Here is a 17,403-nt window from a genome sequence, read left to right as displayed (position 1 = left end):
GTTGGTCAGGAGCAAAGTGATGGAAGGGGTCGTTGAGAGTGCTACCAAGTGGCATTTACTCAGAAATAATCTGCTTACTGACACTCAGTTTGGGTTCTGCCAGGGCCACTCAGCTCCTGACTTCATTACATCCTTGGTCTAAACATGGGCAAAAGAGCTGAACCAAGATGAGGTGAGAGTAATGTCCCTTGACACCAAGGCAGCATTTGACTGAATGTGGCATCAAGGAGCCCTAGCAAAACTGCAATCAATCGGAACCAGACGAAAACACTCCACTGGTTGGTGTCATATCTAGCACACAGGAAGATGGTTGTGATTGGCGGAGGTCAATCATCATTTTCAGGACATCACTGCAGGAGTTCCTTGGGGCAGTGTCCTAGGCCCAACAATCTTCAGCTGCTTCATCAATGACCTTCCTTCCATCATAAGGTCGGTAATTGGGATGTTCGCTGATGATTGCACAATATTCAGCACCATTTGCAACTCCTCAGATTCTGAAGCAGTCTGTGTCAAAATGCAGAAAGACCTGGACAACATTCAGGCTTGGGCTGATAAGGGACAAGTTACGTTTGTGACACACAAGTGCCAGGCAATGACCATCTCTGATAAGAGAGAATCCAACCAACTCCCCTTGACAGTCAATGACATTACCGTTGCTGAATCCCCTACTATCAACATCCTGGGGCTTACCATGGACAGAAACAGAACTGGACCAGCCCAATACAAGAGCAGGTCAGAGGCTGGGAATTCTCCGGGGAGTATCTCACCTTCTGACTCCCCAAAGCCTGTCCACCATCTACACGGCACAAGTCAGGAGCATGAGGGAATACTCTCCATTTGCCTGGATAAATGCAGCTCCAACAACACTCAGGAAGCTTGACACCATCCAGGATAAAGCAGCTGACTTGATTGGCACCCCATCCACCACCATAAACATTCACTTCCTCCTCCACCAACGCGCAGTGGCAGCAGTGTGTGCCATCTACAGCAAGCTTGTCCAACTGCGGTCCCCAAGCCCATTGTAAAGCTGTTTATCCAATCCCAAGCTTGGTCTTCCCTGCATTTGCTGCTGATACTTTCACTAGTGAGAGAACACAGAGAGAAACCACCCTGTGAGTGGACGAGCAGTGAACAGAAGGAAGATAAATTTTTAAGTTAAGTTTCAGGGCCAGGAGAGCGGGGACGGGGCGAGAGCAGGGAGCGGGGATGCTGGAGCGGGGTCCATTTGAGTGTGAGTGAGTGGAGACTGTGAGAAATGCAGAAGGGAGGGGGAGTGAGTGAAGTGGAGGACTTGGGGTAAGAGAGGGAGGGAAAGGGGAGAGTGTGTGTTCAAATCTGGCTCACTCCCAGTCTTGGTTGTCATTCACCCTCACTATGTACCCTCACTATGTGTCCTCACCCGCCGCCATGCCCCCTCACCCGCGACTGGGAGTGAGCTGGACACACACACACACCCTACCCAACTCTAATGGCCATCTTTATTTCTTATACTTAATTTATTGCTTTAACTTTTTTTTTTCTTAGGTTGTTTGTTTTCAAACCTCAGCTTTTCTTTTGAAATTCATGTTTAATGTTGTGCCAAACCTTATCTTTCCGAAATTTGCGCATTGGCCCCTTGAGTGAGAAAAAATTTGAAACCTGGCCTCCCGCACAAAAAGGTTGTACAAGCCTGATCTACAAGATGCACTGCAGGAACTCACCAAGGCTCCTTCAACAGCACCTTCCAAACCCATGCCCTCTACCACCTAGAAGGACAAGGGCAGCAGATGCATGGGAACACCACCACCTGGAAGTTCCCCTCCAAGCTACACACCATCCTGAATTGGAACTATATCGCAGTTCCTTCACTGTCACTGGGTCAAAGTCCTGGACCTCACTCTCCCGAATAGCATTGTGCGGTGGGGTTGGGAGGGTGGTGGATGGAATGGCTGCTCTCGTGGGTTGGAGCTGCTTCTAGCAGGATGCTTTTAAAACTAGAGCAAAATATCTTGGAAATTTAAGTTGGTGCTGAATGTAACTTGCATTTAAAATTCCTCAATCTTCAATGCCGTTTATGCAGATAGAGGTGTTATAATCCCCAGCTGAGGTGACCCCTGGACAAACCTGACCCCAGAATGGAACCCAGCTAATAGATCCTAAGTTTTATTTTTGTCTGTTTAGATACTTGGAGTGGGGCTACTGAACAGAGTCACTAGTGTCAGCTAATGAACTTGTAACAAAATAACAAAACATTTATTAAACCAGATGAACTATATTACGATACGCCTTCGCCCACAACTATACCTTTAAAGATATATACAAATCTGTAAGGATAACACAAGCTACAAAAGCTATCATATCTAATGTCCACAGTAAGTACACAGTCCATGTAAACCAATAGGCACCCTGTGGTCCGACACACCACAGCCTGAAACCAAGTGATGGATACCACCTTAACCAGATGCTGTGGATTTCTCCTCAACTCCTCCCAGATGCTTGTCACACCATGAGGCAACCAATCTCTCTGCTCTCTGTCTTTCACACAAGGTTTCCGATCTCCACTTTCCAAGAATTTGCTTTGGAATCTTCTCCCAAACCGATACTTTCTCTCAGGTGCCTTCTGTAAGGGTTCACCTCCAGGCTTTTGAACTCTCCTGATGTTCCTCTTCCCTGGGTCATAGCATGCATTCAAGCTGTCTTCCACGCACACTTTCTCTCACCGACTCAGCCGCCAATAGTACCATTGCTTCGCATGTCCATAGCAAAGAGTTACAGACCTTCAGCTGTCTCTTTGGACCTTCTTGCCTCTTGCAAGCTGTTCTTTCTTAAAATCTGCTTTCTGAAGCTTTTGTCTCTTTAAATCTGAAGTTCAGAGCCTTTCTCTCTGCCCCTCACTCTTACCTTCACTTAACAGGACCTTATCCAGGTTCCTGTCCTTCCTTTAACTGGAAGGTCTGCTTGGGACTTTCTCCTGCTCCACTCTCCTGGATTTTTGTGGTCTTTTCTTTAGCTTGGAACTTGCTATCTGTCCCCTTTGCTCCAGTCTCCCCTGGCAGCAACGTTTAACCAACTTTAGTTTGGGACTAGCTATCTGCCACTTCTAGGTTGCTCTGTTTCACAACTGTCTTCAAACCAACTAAACTCCAACAGCTTCCAAAACAAACTGCTGTTTCTAGCTTTTCTGTGTGTCTGTGGGAGGGAACTGCCTCTTAGACCCCTGTTGCTAGGCAACAACACTTTTTTCTACTCATATTTTTGCTTAACTTAAGTCGTAACCTCACATTAGAAATGCAAGCACCTTTTTAAAGTGAAACTAAAAATCAATTTGACCTTTTCTTAACACGCAGACACAGAAATACAAATCAAACTTAAACTTTAAAGCTAAAGCTCATTCCTAACACCCACAAATACCAATATAACTTAAACTATCTCAATTTCTTAACAGGGGAATTGCACCAAAAAAAGCAGTGCAGTTGAGTGGAAACTCCGGGCTTTATTATATACTATATCAGGATATGATGTCATAGTAGTAATGTCACTGGACTGGTAACCCAGTGGCTCAGGCTAATGTTCTGGGAACAAGGGTTCAAATCCCACTTCAACAGTCGGTGGAGTTTAAATTCAATTAATAATCTGGAATTGAAAAGCTAGTCTTAGTAATGGTGACCATGAAACCAATTATCGTAAAAATTCATCTTGCTCACTAATGGCCTTTATGGAAGGAAACCTGCCATCCTTACCTGATCTGGTGTGCACGTGATTCCAGACCCACAGCGATGTGATTGACTCTTAACTGCCCTCTGAAATGGTGTACCAAGCCACTCAGTTCAAGAGCAATTTAGGATGGGTAACAAATGCTGGCCTTGCCAGCAATGCGCACATCCAACGAAAGAAATTACAACCCTAATTTGCTTGATCACATTTTGGTTTGATGTTTATAAGGTTCCTTTAACATTTCATTTTTAGCTTGCCGTGTCCCTTTTAAAGGGCTGCATCTTGTTTTGTCCCTCGTTTTTCCTAATTTAGTTTAATTGGTTTTCTCAAAAGAGAAGCCACTCAATCATGGGCAATTGCAGATTTGTAACAAGCACTGGCCTTGCCAGTGATGCCCACATGCCATGAAAGAATAACACAAGTTATATGCATGGTGCACTATGGCCTGACTTGCTTCTGCTGTAGATCACCCTGGCGACTGTTTGCAGAGAATGGCAGTGATGTTATTCATTAGGAAAAAAATCTAAAATAGATCTTCCTGGTGAGGTAAACGTGTCCTAATTGTTTTTAATCCTTTAGATGCTGTCTTCGCATTTCAGCTACGCAACCCAGTGCACAATGGGCATGCTCTATTGATGCAGGACACCTTTCAACAGTTGATTGAACGAGGCTATAGGCGTCCAGTTCTTCTACTTCACCCACTAGGCGGTTGGACAAAAGATGATGATGTACCTTTAACATGGAGAATGAAGCAGCATGCTGCCGTGTTGGAAGAGAGGATACTTAAACAAGAGTCTACTGTTGTGGCTATCTTCCCATCTCCCATGATGTATGCCGGACCAACCGAGGTGACTTTTCTCCTCTCTATCATTACAAATTGAGGGACAGGAAAGGGAGTTATCTTTTTAAGAAGTTGTCTGCCGTAACAGGCCTAAGATCATAAGCTATTGATGTGTGACAATTAATGCCTATTTTTAGATGTTTTGGTTAGTCAAGCCTCTACATAATATATACTTGCGCTTTCTGCTCAATGGACAGCTCATTGTTTTTGTTTGTAGTAATTGTAGAGTCTTACAACACAGACTGAGACCATTCCATACATCAGGCCTGTGTTGGCTTTTGGATGGACTTGCCCATCATTGAGTTAGTGTAAAGCTGATCGGAAAGCCTTTCACAAACTTACTTCCTATGTGCTTGTTAATGCGTCTAATTCAGTAGCTTTCTGATAAATTATAAAGTCCGTGCATTTCTTGACTGCCATGCATTTGTATTAGATATCGTGTAAATTGTGGTCATTCTGCAACTGTTATTATAGCCACACTGCAGGAGTCCAATAGGTTGAATTCTCATTTGGCAAATGAATACTTGAGATGTGTCCTGCAATATTTAGGTTGCATTATATATGGTGGGTGCTTCAGTAATTTTTCCTTCTTAAAACTTCTCCAGATTAATTTGCATGTAGAGGCACCAGCAATTAATTTTAGAAGTTTCTAGAAGGAGGGCACAATAAAATCATTACATTCCCAAGATTTCACTGACTGACCCTCACTGCAGTGTTGACTTCAGGCCATGTATGAGGGCATGAACCTGACCAGGTGTGGTGTACCAGTGAAGTTTAGCATTTTACATAAGACACTGCTTATAAGGTATCAAAAGCTGGATGCAAATCTCTGCCAATATGTGTCCAATGTTTTTTTGAATTTGCTGTGTTTCACCTGCCAGGGCACCAGGCTTTCAAAATCCGGGATCACTTTATTTGATACTCTTCTGAGCAATCAACTTAAGATGCACTTAAGTGATACCCAGAGGAAAAGGGCCTTAACATTTAATGAAAGACCACAAAATAAGCTAAATGAGCAACTTAAACTGCAAACAGTAGAAGTAGTATTTACTTTTTAAACAAAACTTCTTCTTGTAGCCCTATAGCAGCTGGAAAGCATATATGTTAATGGAGACAGTCTACTTGATCTATGTTATAATTATTATAGACACATACTTGGTAAATTGTGGTGTTCTACATCTAATGCCTAGTTAAATGTATTTTCCTCTATAATATTTTAGGTTAGTTTGTTACTTAGCCCTCTCAGTGGCCTAAAGGAATATTGCAAGACATGACCCTATAACCCAGGTTTGTCCAACCTTTTCGCTCGGGAGCAGGGGGGCACATTTCCAATGTTTTCCCCCTCATGGGGCTGATGAGCAAATTCCAGAGAGATGAGGTTTGGACAACTTTAAACTGAATTTCATAAAACTGTTGAGGTATTAAGAAAATAAACAATTGCTGAGCAAAAATAACAAATTAAGCTTTAAGAGAAAGTATTTTTTAAAAAATAATAAAAATGACCAGAATGTAAGAGGGTCAGTGCGTGTGCCAGGCTGCCTCCCTGTCTTAGGGTGCTCACTCACTCACCCTCTCCCACTGTGAGTGGGTGTGGGTATGTGTTGGTGTGTGGTGGTGAGAGTGAGTGAGAAAGCTGAGACTGGGAGGAAGGCAAACACACTCAGTCTCTCTCACTCCCATACACACACACACTCATCTCTCTCACTCCACAGCCACTGGGAGGGCTAAGTAACTAACCTAAAATATTATAGAAGAAAATACATTTAACTAGGCATTAGATGTAGAACACCACAATTTACCAAGTATGTGTCGATAATAATTCACTTTTTTTTATTCATTCATGGATGTGGGCGCCACTGGCTAGACCAGCATTTATTGCCTATCCATAATTACCCTCATTCAGAGGGCATTTAGGATTCAACCACATTGCTGTGGGTTTGGAGTCACATGTAGGCCAGGCAAGGACAGCAGATTTCCTTTCCTAAAGGCCATTAGTGAACCAGATGGGTTTTTACAACAATTGACAATGGTTTCATGGTCATGAGACTTTTGATTCCAGATTTTTTTTATTGAATTCAAATTTCACCATCTGCTCTGGTGGGATTCAAAACGAGATCTCCAGAGCATTACCCTGGGTCTGTGGAATACTAGTCCAGTCACAATACCACTATGTCACTGCCTCCCCCTCTAGTCCTTTTAAAGATGGGCACAGTGACAATGGGCTGAATAACCTTCTATGCTGGATGATATTAGATGACCACCTGTGGTGTTACTCACTGGTAGTTACGACTGAATAAAGCAGGACTAGAGAACAAGACATAATTGGCCGAGGTTTGTGCAGATGTACTTCAGTCTCCATTTTAAAGTCATGTATTCTGTCTTTATTTCATATATTTCAATATAATCTCCTACATTAGCTTTTCTGATGGCATCTACCTAAATAAACTTGTCACCATAATGTTGAGGTTGGGGCATGGCCAGATTAATAGTGATGCAAATACTAAAAGATCAGTCGCAAATCTGAAAATTAAGTCAAAACTGAAGGAAATCACTTCCTAAATGAACTGGAGAGTTGAAAATTTTGTTGTCCTACAGTTCAGGTTTTGAGAAAACGATTACTCACCTTGCACCGTCTTGGCGAACAATCCAGCATTCGCTTTCAAACGAGTTCAAGCTTTGAGGAATGTGATATGGGTATTTTATACTGATCTAAAATCTCCCAGTTTTCCATCGGTTTCTGACCCTCCTCCAGCTGCTGCTGTTTGAACATTGAAATGGATCTATAGATGGGTTGGAGTGACAGCCTTTGGCTGGTCCCATACTCAACCTTGGAGGTTTGAAGCAATCCCTTAATTGCGGTCCTTAGGTGTCTTCCTTGACACTTTTGTAGTGATATCTTAATAGATTTACTCCAGCACCTTCTCAAGTATAAAAGAACCAGCTCTTAGGCTTTCTCTTAAAGAGTGATCTCCAGTGAACTACTGGAGAGATCCATATGTAGACATCATGTGCTGGGATGGGTTGATGTTTTTCCGAAGTGTTCCCAGTTAGACCATGTGGTTGGTCATTTCCAACTTGCCCCCTAAACACTAAGTGTCCTCTTGGGTAATCAAGAAGCCAGCAGGGAATACATTACAGGATGGTAACGGCACATTTGACTAGATCACCCATGTGCACTTCCTTGTAGTTTCTCAAAGCACTATCTAGCCTCACTATTGTGCTTCCATAGGAGGGAACAAACATTAGAATTAAGAGCACAGCTGCCAAATTGTATAACTCATAAGGCTGCCAGCCCTTAAGTGACATGTGTAAATTACAATTACATAGGGCATACAATCTCTCTGCTGCTATGTAACATCACTGTATCGAAGCATAGATTTTGACTAATCAAAGCAATGTGCTGCCCATTTTTTGTTGTTGAATCTGCCCGTAAAGTCCCATTTCCAGAATAGTTTGTGGTAGAACTTTCTTGACGCTGCCAAATTTGTGGGTTTGGCAGTCTTCACATCCTGTGCTGGTAGTCTGTACAGATGGCAGATTGGTCTGGTGTGCTTGGCATTCTGAACAACAAAACGGCATATTGAGAACAGGAAATTTCACACCTAGAGTGCAATACTGTAGAAAATTCACTTTCTAATTCTTCAAAGTGCCAAGGGCAAATGCATCCTATCTATTTCTTTGCATTATGGTGGGCGAGGTCAGGGAATTGGTACTGTCCATGATTACAACCATAATTATTATTGAGGGTGCAGTAACCATTCTGCAAAAACTGACTGCATGGCATATCTGCCTATATCGCACAGAAACTATATTCCATTTATAGAGGAAATTAACTGTACAGGCTAAGTATACAGCTGCCTGTCTCAAATTCTAAGTGGGTAAAGATAGGCTGAACTTGTATTTAGATAACATCTTTCACAAGTCCAGGCTTTACAATTAAGTATTTTTGCAGTGTAGTTATGGTTGTGATATAAGAAATGTGGCAGCCAATTAACACACACAAAGGTCCCACAAACAGTGATGGTACACATGCTTCAGGACATCAGTTCTGATGAAAGGTCATCAAATTGAAATATTAACAGGCTTCTGTACACGGATGCTGCCAGAGTGCCTTCCAGCACTTCTTTGTTTTTATTTAATCAGTTTTGTGTGTCAATTAAGGAATAAATGTTAGCCAGCTCACCAGGCGAATGCCTGTGCTGTTCATATAGTTTCATGAGATCCATTGCATCCAGCTGAAGGGACAGAAGGAGCTTCAGTTTTATGTCTCATTAAAAAAAATGACAACTTTAACACTGCAACACACCCCTCAGTATTGCATTGAAGTGTCTAGATTATTTGCTGAAGTCCCTGGAGTTTGAATCATGGGGCATGAACCATAACCATCTGTCTCTGGTAAGAGCTCTACCACTGAGTCAAGGCTGATTGAAACTGAATAAACATCAACCCTTTTGTTGTGATGGCTATATTTCACAGCATATAGTATTGCAGTTATCACTCAAGGTCCATTCACTGCCAGATATGAGTAAGTTAGCTTTGCAGAATTATGATGCAGACAGCTTCCTAAAGCAGAGAGCTAGCTCACTCGTTGTAAAAATTGTATTAACATTTTCGGTGCGGTTGGTTATAAATTGCAGTCCAGATTGGTTGCAGTGAGACTTTACCTTTAAGCTAGGCTGCAAGCCTGCTTCCTCCTCTTTGTATTCTCGATTAGTAGATCACAAGATGTCCAAGGATGACAGAGGCCATTTAGCCCATTTTAGTTCATTTATCCAGAATTTCTCACCCTGCCCCATTGCAGCATCCAACTGTTTCTTAAATTGCATATAATTTCAGGGTTTTTCACTTCCATCTTAATATCCATTCCAAGTGTTGATCGCTCTTTGTGTAAAGTACAATTTCTTTTAATGCACTGTAACCTCTCCTGTCTGGAATGCTGGGGACCAAAGCATTTCTGGATTTTGGAATTTTCTGGATTATAGAATAACATTAGAATGCCTTACCACAATTTTAGTTCCTACCTGATTAGCTGGCTTTTCTTCCTCCGTTATCTATCTTATCTCTCTCGCTCTCGGTCTCCTGCAGTCTTCCCACTGAAACTGCCAAAGGTTGTTAATCCCCCTTTCAGCTGCGATTACTCCTTCCTTTCCTAGCAGCTCTAATTTAGATGTGCCAGTACACAGTGCAAGTAGCACCATTAGAACAACTATCAAAAGCCATTACATTCACTGTTTCATGATTGTTGTAGGGCTGCAAGGGGTGATTCTGAGAGTTGCGTGAGCCTGCTCAAGAAAAATTCTGGACAGCTGGTGTTTCTACATTTTAAGTCTCCACGCTGGAGAGGTTGCAGTATAGTGCTAAATTTAACTGTACCTTCTTGTCCTAATTATCCATTCCTTTAACAGCTTTATATGCTTGGAAAATATAATTTCTCAGGCTCCCTTTTAGGCTGGAAGACCCAAGTCTGACTAGTCATTTCTAACAGTCCAGACTTGTAACACTTGTAAACAAACTCTTTTGACTTCCAGGCATATTCCCCCTTGTTTGTCAACTAGAGCTGAACTCAGTATTTGAGGTGTAGTCTGACCAGAGATCTGTAGCTTTCTCTCAGCTTCCTCTGGCTTGTATTCTACAGTTTTGTTTTTGTGGTTCAACATTTTCTTGATTCAGATGGTCCCTGAGCATAGCATTTCTGATAAAAAAAAAAATAACGATATCTGACACAAAATTATTTCTAGTCACAATTCCCCGGATAAGAAAACTAGAGGAGTTCAGTGTCCATGCAGCAGAATGAGGTATTAAAATAAAGTACTTAATTGGAAATATCACAGTATATTTTCTTCAGGTTCTTTACATGTTCGACGTAGCCACCAATACTCTCTATAATGCTTTAATTTCAGGGAGCATAGAGAAAATACAGGAAGTACTTCAAATACAAAGTCCTTATTCTATGCTGTGTCCTATAGTTTTGATATCTTTCTGACATGCCTTATAGCACACTGGAGATGTTTGAAGTAGATATTGGCAGACCTATTCTAGTGAGATTGGCTAGAAGGTCCCTGTGAGAGCTGTTAAGTGCAATTGGCCTTTTCCAGTAGATTCCACAAAAAAAAAAAATTGGCAAGATATAAAACATATTTTCCAATTAAGTATTTCATAAATACCTAATTCTGCTGCATGGACACTGAGTTGCTCTAGTTTTTTTTTTCTCTCTGCTGAATTGTGACCAGAAACAGTTTTGTCAGATATCCTAATTTTTAATCAGTGATGCTATGCTCAGACTATCTGAATCAAGGGAATGTTGAACCACTAAAACAAAACTGTGGAATAGAAGCCAGGGGAAGAGAAGAGAAAGCTACAGATCTCTGGTCAGACTACACATCGAATACTGGATTGTCAACAGTGACTGGTCACCCTCATGCTCCCTTTCAATGGGGTGCAAATGGGCAACTACAGGAATTGATGCTGGCTGGTAGAGTGAGGGAATTTCCTTGCTTTGTGCTCTGTAGAGCATGCTTGCTTTGCTCTTGGCATTTGTTTCCTACTCCTGTGAAAAGCCCTACTGGTTATGTTTCAAGTTGTAGGTCTTGTTTTAGACATCAGACAAGCAAGGCATGGAAAGGATTGAATATTTCATATTTAAGAATGTTTTGCCTCAAATAGATGTTACCTACATGAACTGCATTGTGACCAAGTTCAGCAACTGCACAGCAGCACTTCAGGCTACTTCCTCCCTTTGGGAAATTTAACCAATTGGTAGTAATTTGAAATTATGAAAAGTGTACTTGATGGAAATTGAGTGGATCATTTGCACAGTATGGCTAACGAGCAGAGTTACGGCCAGATCACAAGGGAAAAGTTACACCGCAAAGGCTTGAAGTTTTGACATCTGAGCTACTAGTTCTTCCATTTGATTTTTATTTTGTCAAGTGTGCGAGTGGTTCAAAAATGAAAGAAAAATTAGTTTGTATTTTCTAATTCTCACAATTCACATGTTTATCATGACAGGTCCAATGGCACTGCAGGTCCCGCATGATTGCAGGTGCTAATTTCTACATTGTGGGCCGAGACCCTGCAGGCATGCCTCATCCGGAGACTAAGAAGGACCTGTACGAACCAACACATGGGGCAAAGGTTCTGACTATGGCCCCAGGCCTACTGTCCCTGGAAATCATCCCATTTCGTGTCGCTGCCTATAACAAGGTGAAGAAATGCATGGACTACTATGACCCTGAACAGTAAGTATGAGCTATGTGGTTCAGTGCATGATGTGTGCAATTTGTTTCAGAAGTTGAAGGTTCCTCCTCTTGGACTGATGTGGGGAGATCTAATTGAGAAACAATGCAATAACTTTAATAGCAGAAACATTCTAAAGCAGTTCAACCTCCTGGGCCAGCTGAAAGCAGCTAACACTAATTATATTGATTTTTTAAAAAAAAAATTAGAGTGCTTTTTTATGTGCTTTGAACTGAATTTACAACTGGAGCATTTTGCTGAAATGCATTGTGCTTTAGCTGCTTTGACTTTGATTCTAGGTTACTGGATCCAGTACAACATAATATTGTGGTAGATACTAGGGTATCATCTGTCTGCTTACTGATGCAAATCCTGGACCCTTGGAGTGGTAGACACTTGCAGTTAAGTGGATGCAGATTCAGTTGAATCTTTTAAGATGGAAGTCTATAGATTTTTTTTTGTTAAGAATGAAGGGATATGGATCAAAGGTGAATAAATGGACTTGAGGTTTGGAAAAAGCCATGATCAAAATGAATGGCCAGACAGGCTCGAGGGGCTTAATGGACTACTCCCTTACCTGTGTCTCTAAGTAGCTATATTGGGTGTTAAGATGCTGTAGGGTGCAGATACGTTTCTGTATGTATTAACATTCTAAGCTGCAAAGGTGCTAGTTGGTGTTCTGTGATCAATGGCTCCTTGTTGGCAGGGAACTACAGGGCATGTGGCAGCATTCACGCTATAGCGTTTTGCTTGAAGGCCGCCTTTGTGATCGAGGATATTAAAATAAAAATTGTGCCTGACACTGGAGGAGGGGTGGCACGTGCAGCCAACCAATATTTTAAAGCAAACAAAGTTTTGTTCGGAAAGCACCAAAAGCAAACAAATTCTATTTAGAGTCTATTTAAAAAGAACAATCTCCAACAAACAGAGCTAGTGGATAAAATCAATCTCAAACAGTCGCTTAGAGCAGTGCAGGTTTCAAGCATGATTACTAGGGGAATTACGCAGTTTCAACCCACCTGGTCAGGAGTAGTGTACAGCTGTGAAAATGTCCCATTTCATGATCTGCACAACATGAGCTATGTTTTACAGACTATTTAGTTACAATATTGGAAATGCACTCGAAAAGGAAAAGCTTTCAAGGCTATGGGGGAAAGAACAGGGTTGTGAGATGAATTAAATGACTCTTTCAAAAAGCTAGCATGAGTACCAAATGACCCCTCTCGGATTCTGTAAAACTATTATGGAATGCACATAGTGTGGTTATAATCCAAAACATTTTCTAAATTTAATGATTGCGTACACAATTAATTTGTGTAAAGCATTTCAAGGGTTGCGACAGGCAAATGTACATCTTTATGTCCTCAAATTTGTCCCTCTTTTTAAAAAAACCCTCAAAGGATTAAAATGAATAAACTAGGAAATTTGAAATGGAGCAGAGCGCCAGTGTGTGATAGTAATGAATGCAGATTCATGTTTACAATCTCTGTTGCGTTACTTTATACAGAAGAGATCTGTAGGCCTGATACTATCACATAGGGCGGGTCAGAGGGAGAGGCCTTACTGGGTTGCTCTTGCATGCCTCCTAGCAGGCAACCTTAGAGCCACATTGACAGAGCTCTAGAAACAGATTGCCCACCCACCATCTCAGCTGTAAACCGGGGTTTACCACAAGGGGAGAAAGAGGAAAAGAAATTAGAGGCTAACAAACCCTTGAAAAAAAGAAAGTCTTTAGAAAGATGTTTCAAGAGGGAAGTGATCTCACCAGAGATGATTTAGAAAAGGCTGCACTGAATTATCTGTAACGATGTTATTATTTTCACTGCATGCTATGAAAGCTTATGGTCTCACCCAGCCTATTATATAAATTGTTTACTGCCTTTTTGGTTCGAAAATAAAGTAAATAAATATGCCAGAACTAAAAATGAAGGATTTGGTTCATAATGCATTTTTATTGAGTTAGTTCCTTTTTCTCTATAATTCCTGCATTTTCTTTTCTAATTTAAAGCCACGAGGATTTTGACTTTATCTCTGGAACACGCATGCGTAAGTTAGCGCAGGAAGGGGTGAATCCACCAGACGGCTTCATGGCAGCAAAAGCGTGGGCAGTCCTAACGGAATACTACAAATCCATGGAGAAGGCCTAACTGGGAGCAGCAAAGAGATGCAACAGTTCTTTAATTGATAGCAGGGGACCACACACACATCAAGTGTTCCAGCAACTTCATTGGTGTTAGTTAGGAATCAGTGCTCTTTTTTAAGCTACATCACTGTCTGCACAAGTCTTATGAGCTTTTTATGTATCAGGACCTGTAGAGTTGCTGTTTTTGCATTTTGCTTTTCTTTGCATTGGCATGTCTTTATTCCTTTATTTAGCGGTTGGCATTTCCAGTCCATGCCAGCCTAGAAAACTTCATACATTTCAGAGGGCATTCGATAGGTTGCGTTTTCAAGAGGAACAATTTTAATGATAACACTGTTTACTAACATAAATTACTTAGCTTTTGTTTAACTGTTCTTAAATTTTAATTACATTTCTGTATTTGGTTGCTGGGTGTACAGTATAGGTATGTTTGGATATCTTTGAACCACCTCTCTGTATCGCCTCTGCTCCAAACCTTGTGTTTTGGGATTTATTTAATCTTTAGTCCTTGTAGTTGATTTTGAAGTGTGGGGGAGAAGGGGATGTTCTCCTACATGCACTTCACGTGTATACGATTACACAAAGGTTTGAAGAAGGGGCTAATGAAAAGTGTACTTTTTGTTCTCTGTTCATGACCAGCAAATCAGCTGACGAGTGGCCATAATGCTAGACCTATACCTGTCATTAGCACTTCAAATCACATAGCTGTCATGCGCTCTCCCTGCAGAGATTGCCTTGGTGATTGGGTCAATATGATCTGCAGGTAGTGAAAGCTGGATTTAGAATTCAGATCTGTACAGTGATTTGAAATTTACAGGTGGTTTTGACTTTGGACCAGCTACTTGTGCTGCCTTCCCGTGAAGCTGAATGAATGGAGGTATTCCCAGTGAAGTTCAGAGGTGTCTCACTTTTAATGGGTGGGTGGGAGTGCGGTGAGAAAATTCAAGACTTCCAAACCTACAAAATGTTGGAGTATGATTGTAGTAAAGTCAAGTGGTATGCTTGTGGCATGATTGGTAATGTAATTTGTAGACTTACTAGTTACAATTGCCTTGTTTGCATCCATTGATGTAAGAAAGTGCACTTGATGTCTGTCTATGCCTGCGTAATAAAAGATTTTGTTCCATTCAATTTAAGGATCTTTGATTGATTTGGGCCTGTTTTTGATTCTAAAATTCATCTTTAAGTTTTGAAGGTGAAATTATTAGAAGTCTCATGACAATTTTCCTTCTGTTTGTTTGGATTCAACTTTTCGAATACCTTTTTGAGATTTTGAGAGCATCTACCACTTTAGGTTCCATCAAAACCTTTCCTATCTGCTTCAATTTAATGTGTCCCCACCCACTACCCTCCATTCCCTCCCTCTTCTGCAGGCACTGAGTCACATTAGGATATGATTGTAATGGTGCCTGCAGCCTTCTAGTAAGTTGTGTCAAGTGCTGTTCTACTGGAGTTGCCTGTAGAATCACGGAGATCATTACAGTCAAGCCCATTCTTGTCTTTCCCCTCTCTCCCTCTCTCTTGCTACAAGACTATGCTAAGACTTGTCTGTAACAAATGGCTACAACAACTGTGTTAAACTGTAATATTCTTACATGGCAGTTTCTCCTTCTCGCTGTCAATGGAAGCTGTGTCGCTTGACTCTCTGCAAAAGCTGCAGACCGACTTTTCAATGTGAGCCAGCCAGGCTGAGAAATACTTGATAGAAAACAACCAGAACCAAACGAATTTAAACAAACCTTATGTCCTGTATGTTTGGTTTAGCTAGCTGTATATTGCAAGTCAGTGCATTATGGGGATCGCAGAATCCATTTTGTTTTGTTAGCTCAGTTGTTGAAGTAAAATAAACAAAAGCACAATGTTCAACCACCTGTGATCCTACGTGAGAATTGATTAATCTTTAAATATGGCAGTACCAGTATTAAAAAGCAACAAATTGGTGACGAGGACAATGGACCTTTGCGGTAAAGTCACTCGAATAGCAAAACTAAAGTGAAAGAGCTAGTAAAAGGAATTAACCAGCAAAAAAATGACGCTGTACTTATCGTGTAGAGTAGGTGGCAGTCCCAAGGCTCAGTAGATTAGAGTAGTTAGAAGATAGCTGCAAGTTGAAATCAGCTGGCAGAGTTAAGGAAGCCTGCAGAGTATAGAAGAGAAAATAAAGAATTGCTGCTGCCCTGAAGATTTTTTTTTTAAAAAAGGCAATCAGAGCAGAAAGCAGTGCTGCAGCCACGAGGCTGCTGGGTCTCCCAAAGTGCGGGACACCCAACATCAAAAGGACCTGCAGAGCTAGCAAAGAAAAAACCCTGCTGAATTGCCCAGAAAATAAGAGAAAAAAATCACTGCTGTGCTTTTTTTTGAACAGGAACAAAGTTTTACAGAGTTTTAAAAAAGAAAGCATCCTGACAAACCTGACACAAAATCGTATGAGGACATTGTAGAAGTGCTGGAGATGCATTTTTCTCCTAAGCCTCTTGTCATAGCAGAAATATTTAGGTTTCACAAAAGAAACCAAGAGGAGGAAACGATTGCACAGTTTGTGGCAGTACTTAAAAAGCTCACTGAACATTGTGAATTCAAGGAAGTACTGATCGATACCCTCCGTGACAGGTTGGTCTGTGGCCTTCATAGTGAAGCAACCCACTGACAGCAGCCTCCTGACAGGCTGACCTCACTTTGCAGAAAACTATAGAGATTGCAGTCTCCGTGGAGCTGGCTGCAAAAGAAGAACAGCAGCTGAGTGCATTAACTCATGTGCATGACGTGACAGCTGAATGTGCACACAAGATAGCAAGCAGCTGAGAATGTTACTGTTGTGGAAAGCCTGGTCTCCCGTCCATCTGAATGTTGGAGCAGAGACCTTGAATGGCAAGAAGGGACACATTGAGCGTGCCTGTAAAAACAAAAAGTAGCAGTGAATCAGAAAAGCAAACCCAGAGGAAAAGAAATCTGCAGTCTGGCATAACAAGATAAATCTGCATGTCATACAACAGGAACGGGAGGACCAGAGTGACGATGAGTCCGAAGAAGTGCCCCATCACATCCTCTCAGTGGAAGGTGGTTCACAAGGCTACTGGATAACACTGCTGTTGGAGGGCCAACCAATGTGTATGGAACTGGATACAGGGGCAGCAGTTTCTCTGGTCCCAGATGCTATATATAAGGAAAAGCTTAAACATCTTTTCTTGTCGCCTGCAAAAGTCGTTCTGAAAACATATACAGGGAAATCTGTACCTATGATGGGCAGAATGGAGGTTAAAGCGGAACTAAATGGACAGACTACTAAGCTACCACCGGTTGTGGTGAAAGGGAACTACCCAGCTTTAGTTGGGCGGTCATGGCTTGAGAAGGTCTGGTTAAACCGGGCAGAAGTACACAGCATTGCAAAAGAAGTAACTGGCTTGACAGCTGTTATAAAAAAACATGCTGTTGTTTTCAAAGGCAATTTGGGAAGCATGAAGGGAATTAATGTAAAATTGACTATCAAAGC

At 41.5% G+C, this 17,403-nt stretch overlaps 1 protein-coding gene across 1 annotated transcript in view; it reads left to right on the top strand.

The window, feature by feature from the left end:
• The window catches only part of papss1 (3'-phosphoadenosine 5'-phosphosulfate synthase 1), a 45,664-nt gene extending 30,620 nt beyond the window's left edge, over window positions 1–15,044 (top strand). Inside the window, exons 9-11 of the mRNA XM_078532196.1 lie at window positions 4,273–4,541; window positions 11,543–11,772; window positions 13,779–15,044. Of these exons, the coding sequence (XP_078388322.1) occupies window positions 4,273–4,541; window positions 11,543–11,772; window positions 13,779–13,917 (638 nt within the window). The 3' untranslated portion in view covers window positions 13,918–15,044. The remainder of the gene's footprint in view (window positions 1–4,272; window positions 4,542–11,542; window positions 11,773–13,778) is intronic.
• Window positions 15,045–17,403: the final 2,359 nt, after the last annotated feature.

The sequence above is a fragment of the Cetorhinus maximus genome, chromosome 1 (genome assembly GCF_964194155.1).
Source record: "Cetorhinus maximus chromosome 1, sCetMax3.hap1.1, whole genome shotgun sequence".
NCBI lineage: Eukaryota > Metazoa > Chordata > Chondrichthyes > Lamniformes > Cetorhinidae > Cetorhinus > Cetorhinus maximus.
The sequence above is the reverse complement of the archived record's forward strand: the minus strand, read 5'-3'. Positions and strand labels throughout refer to the sequence as shown.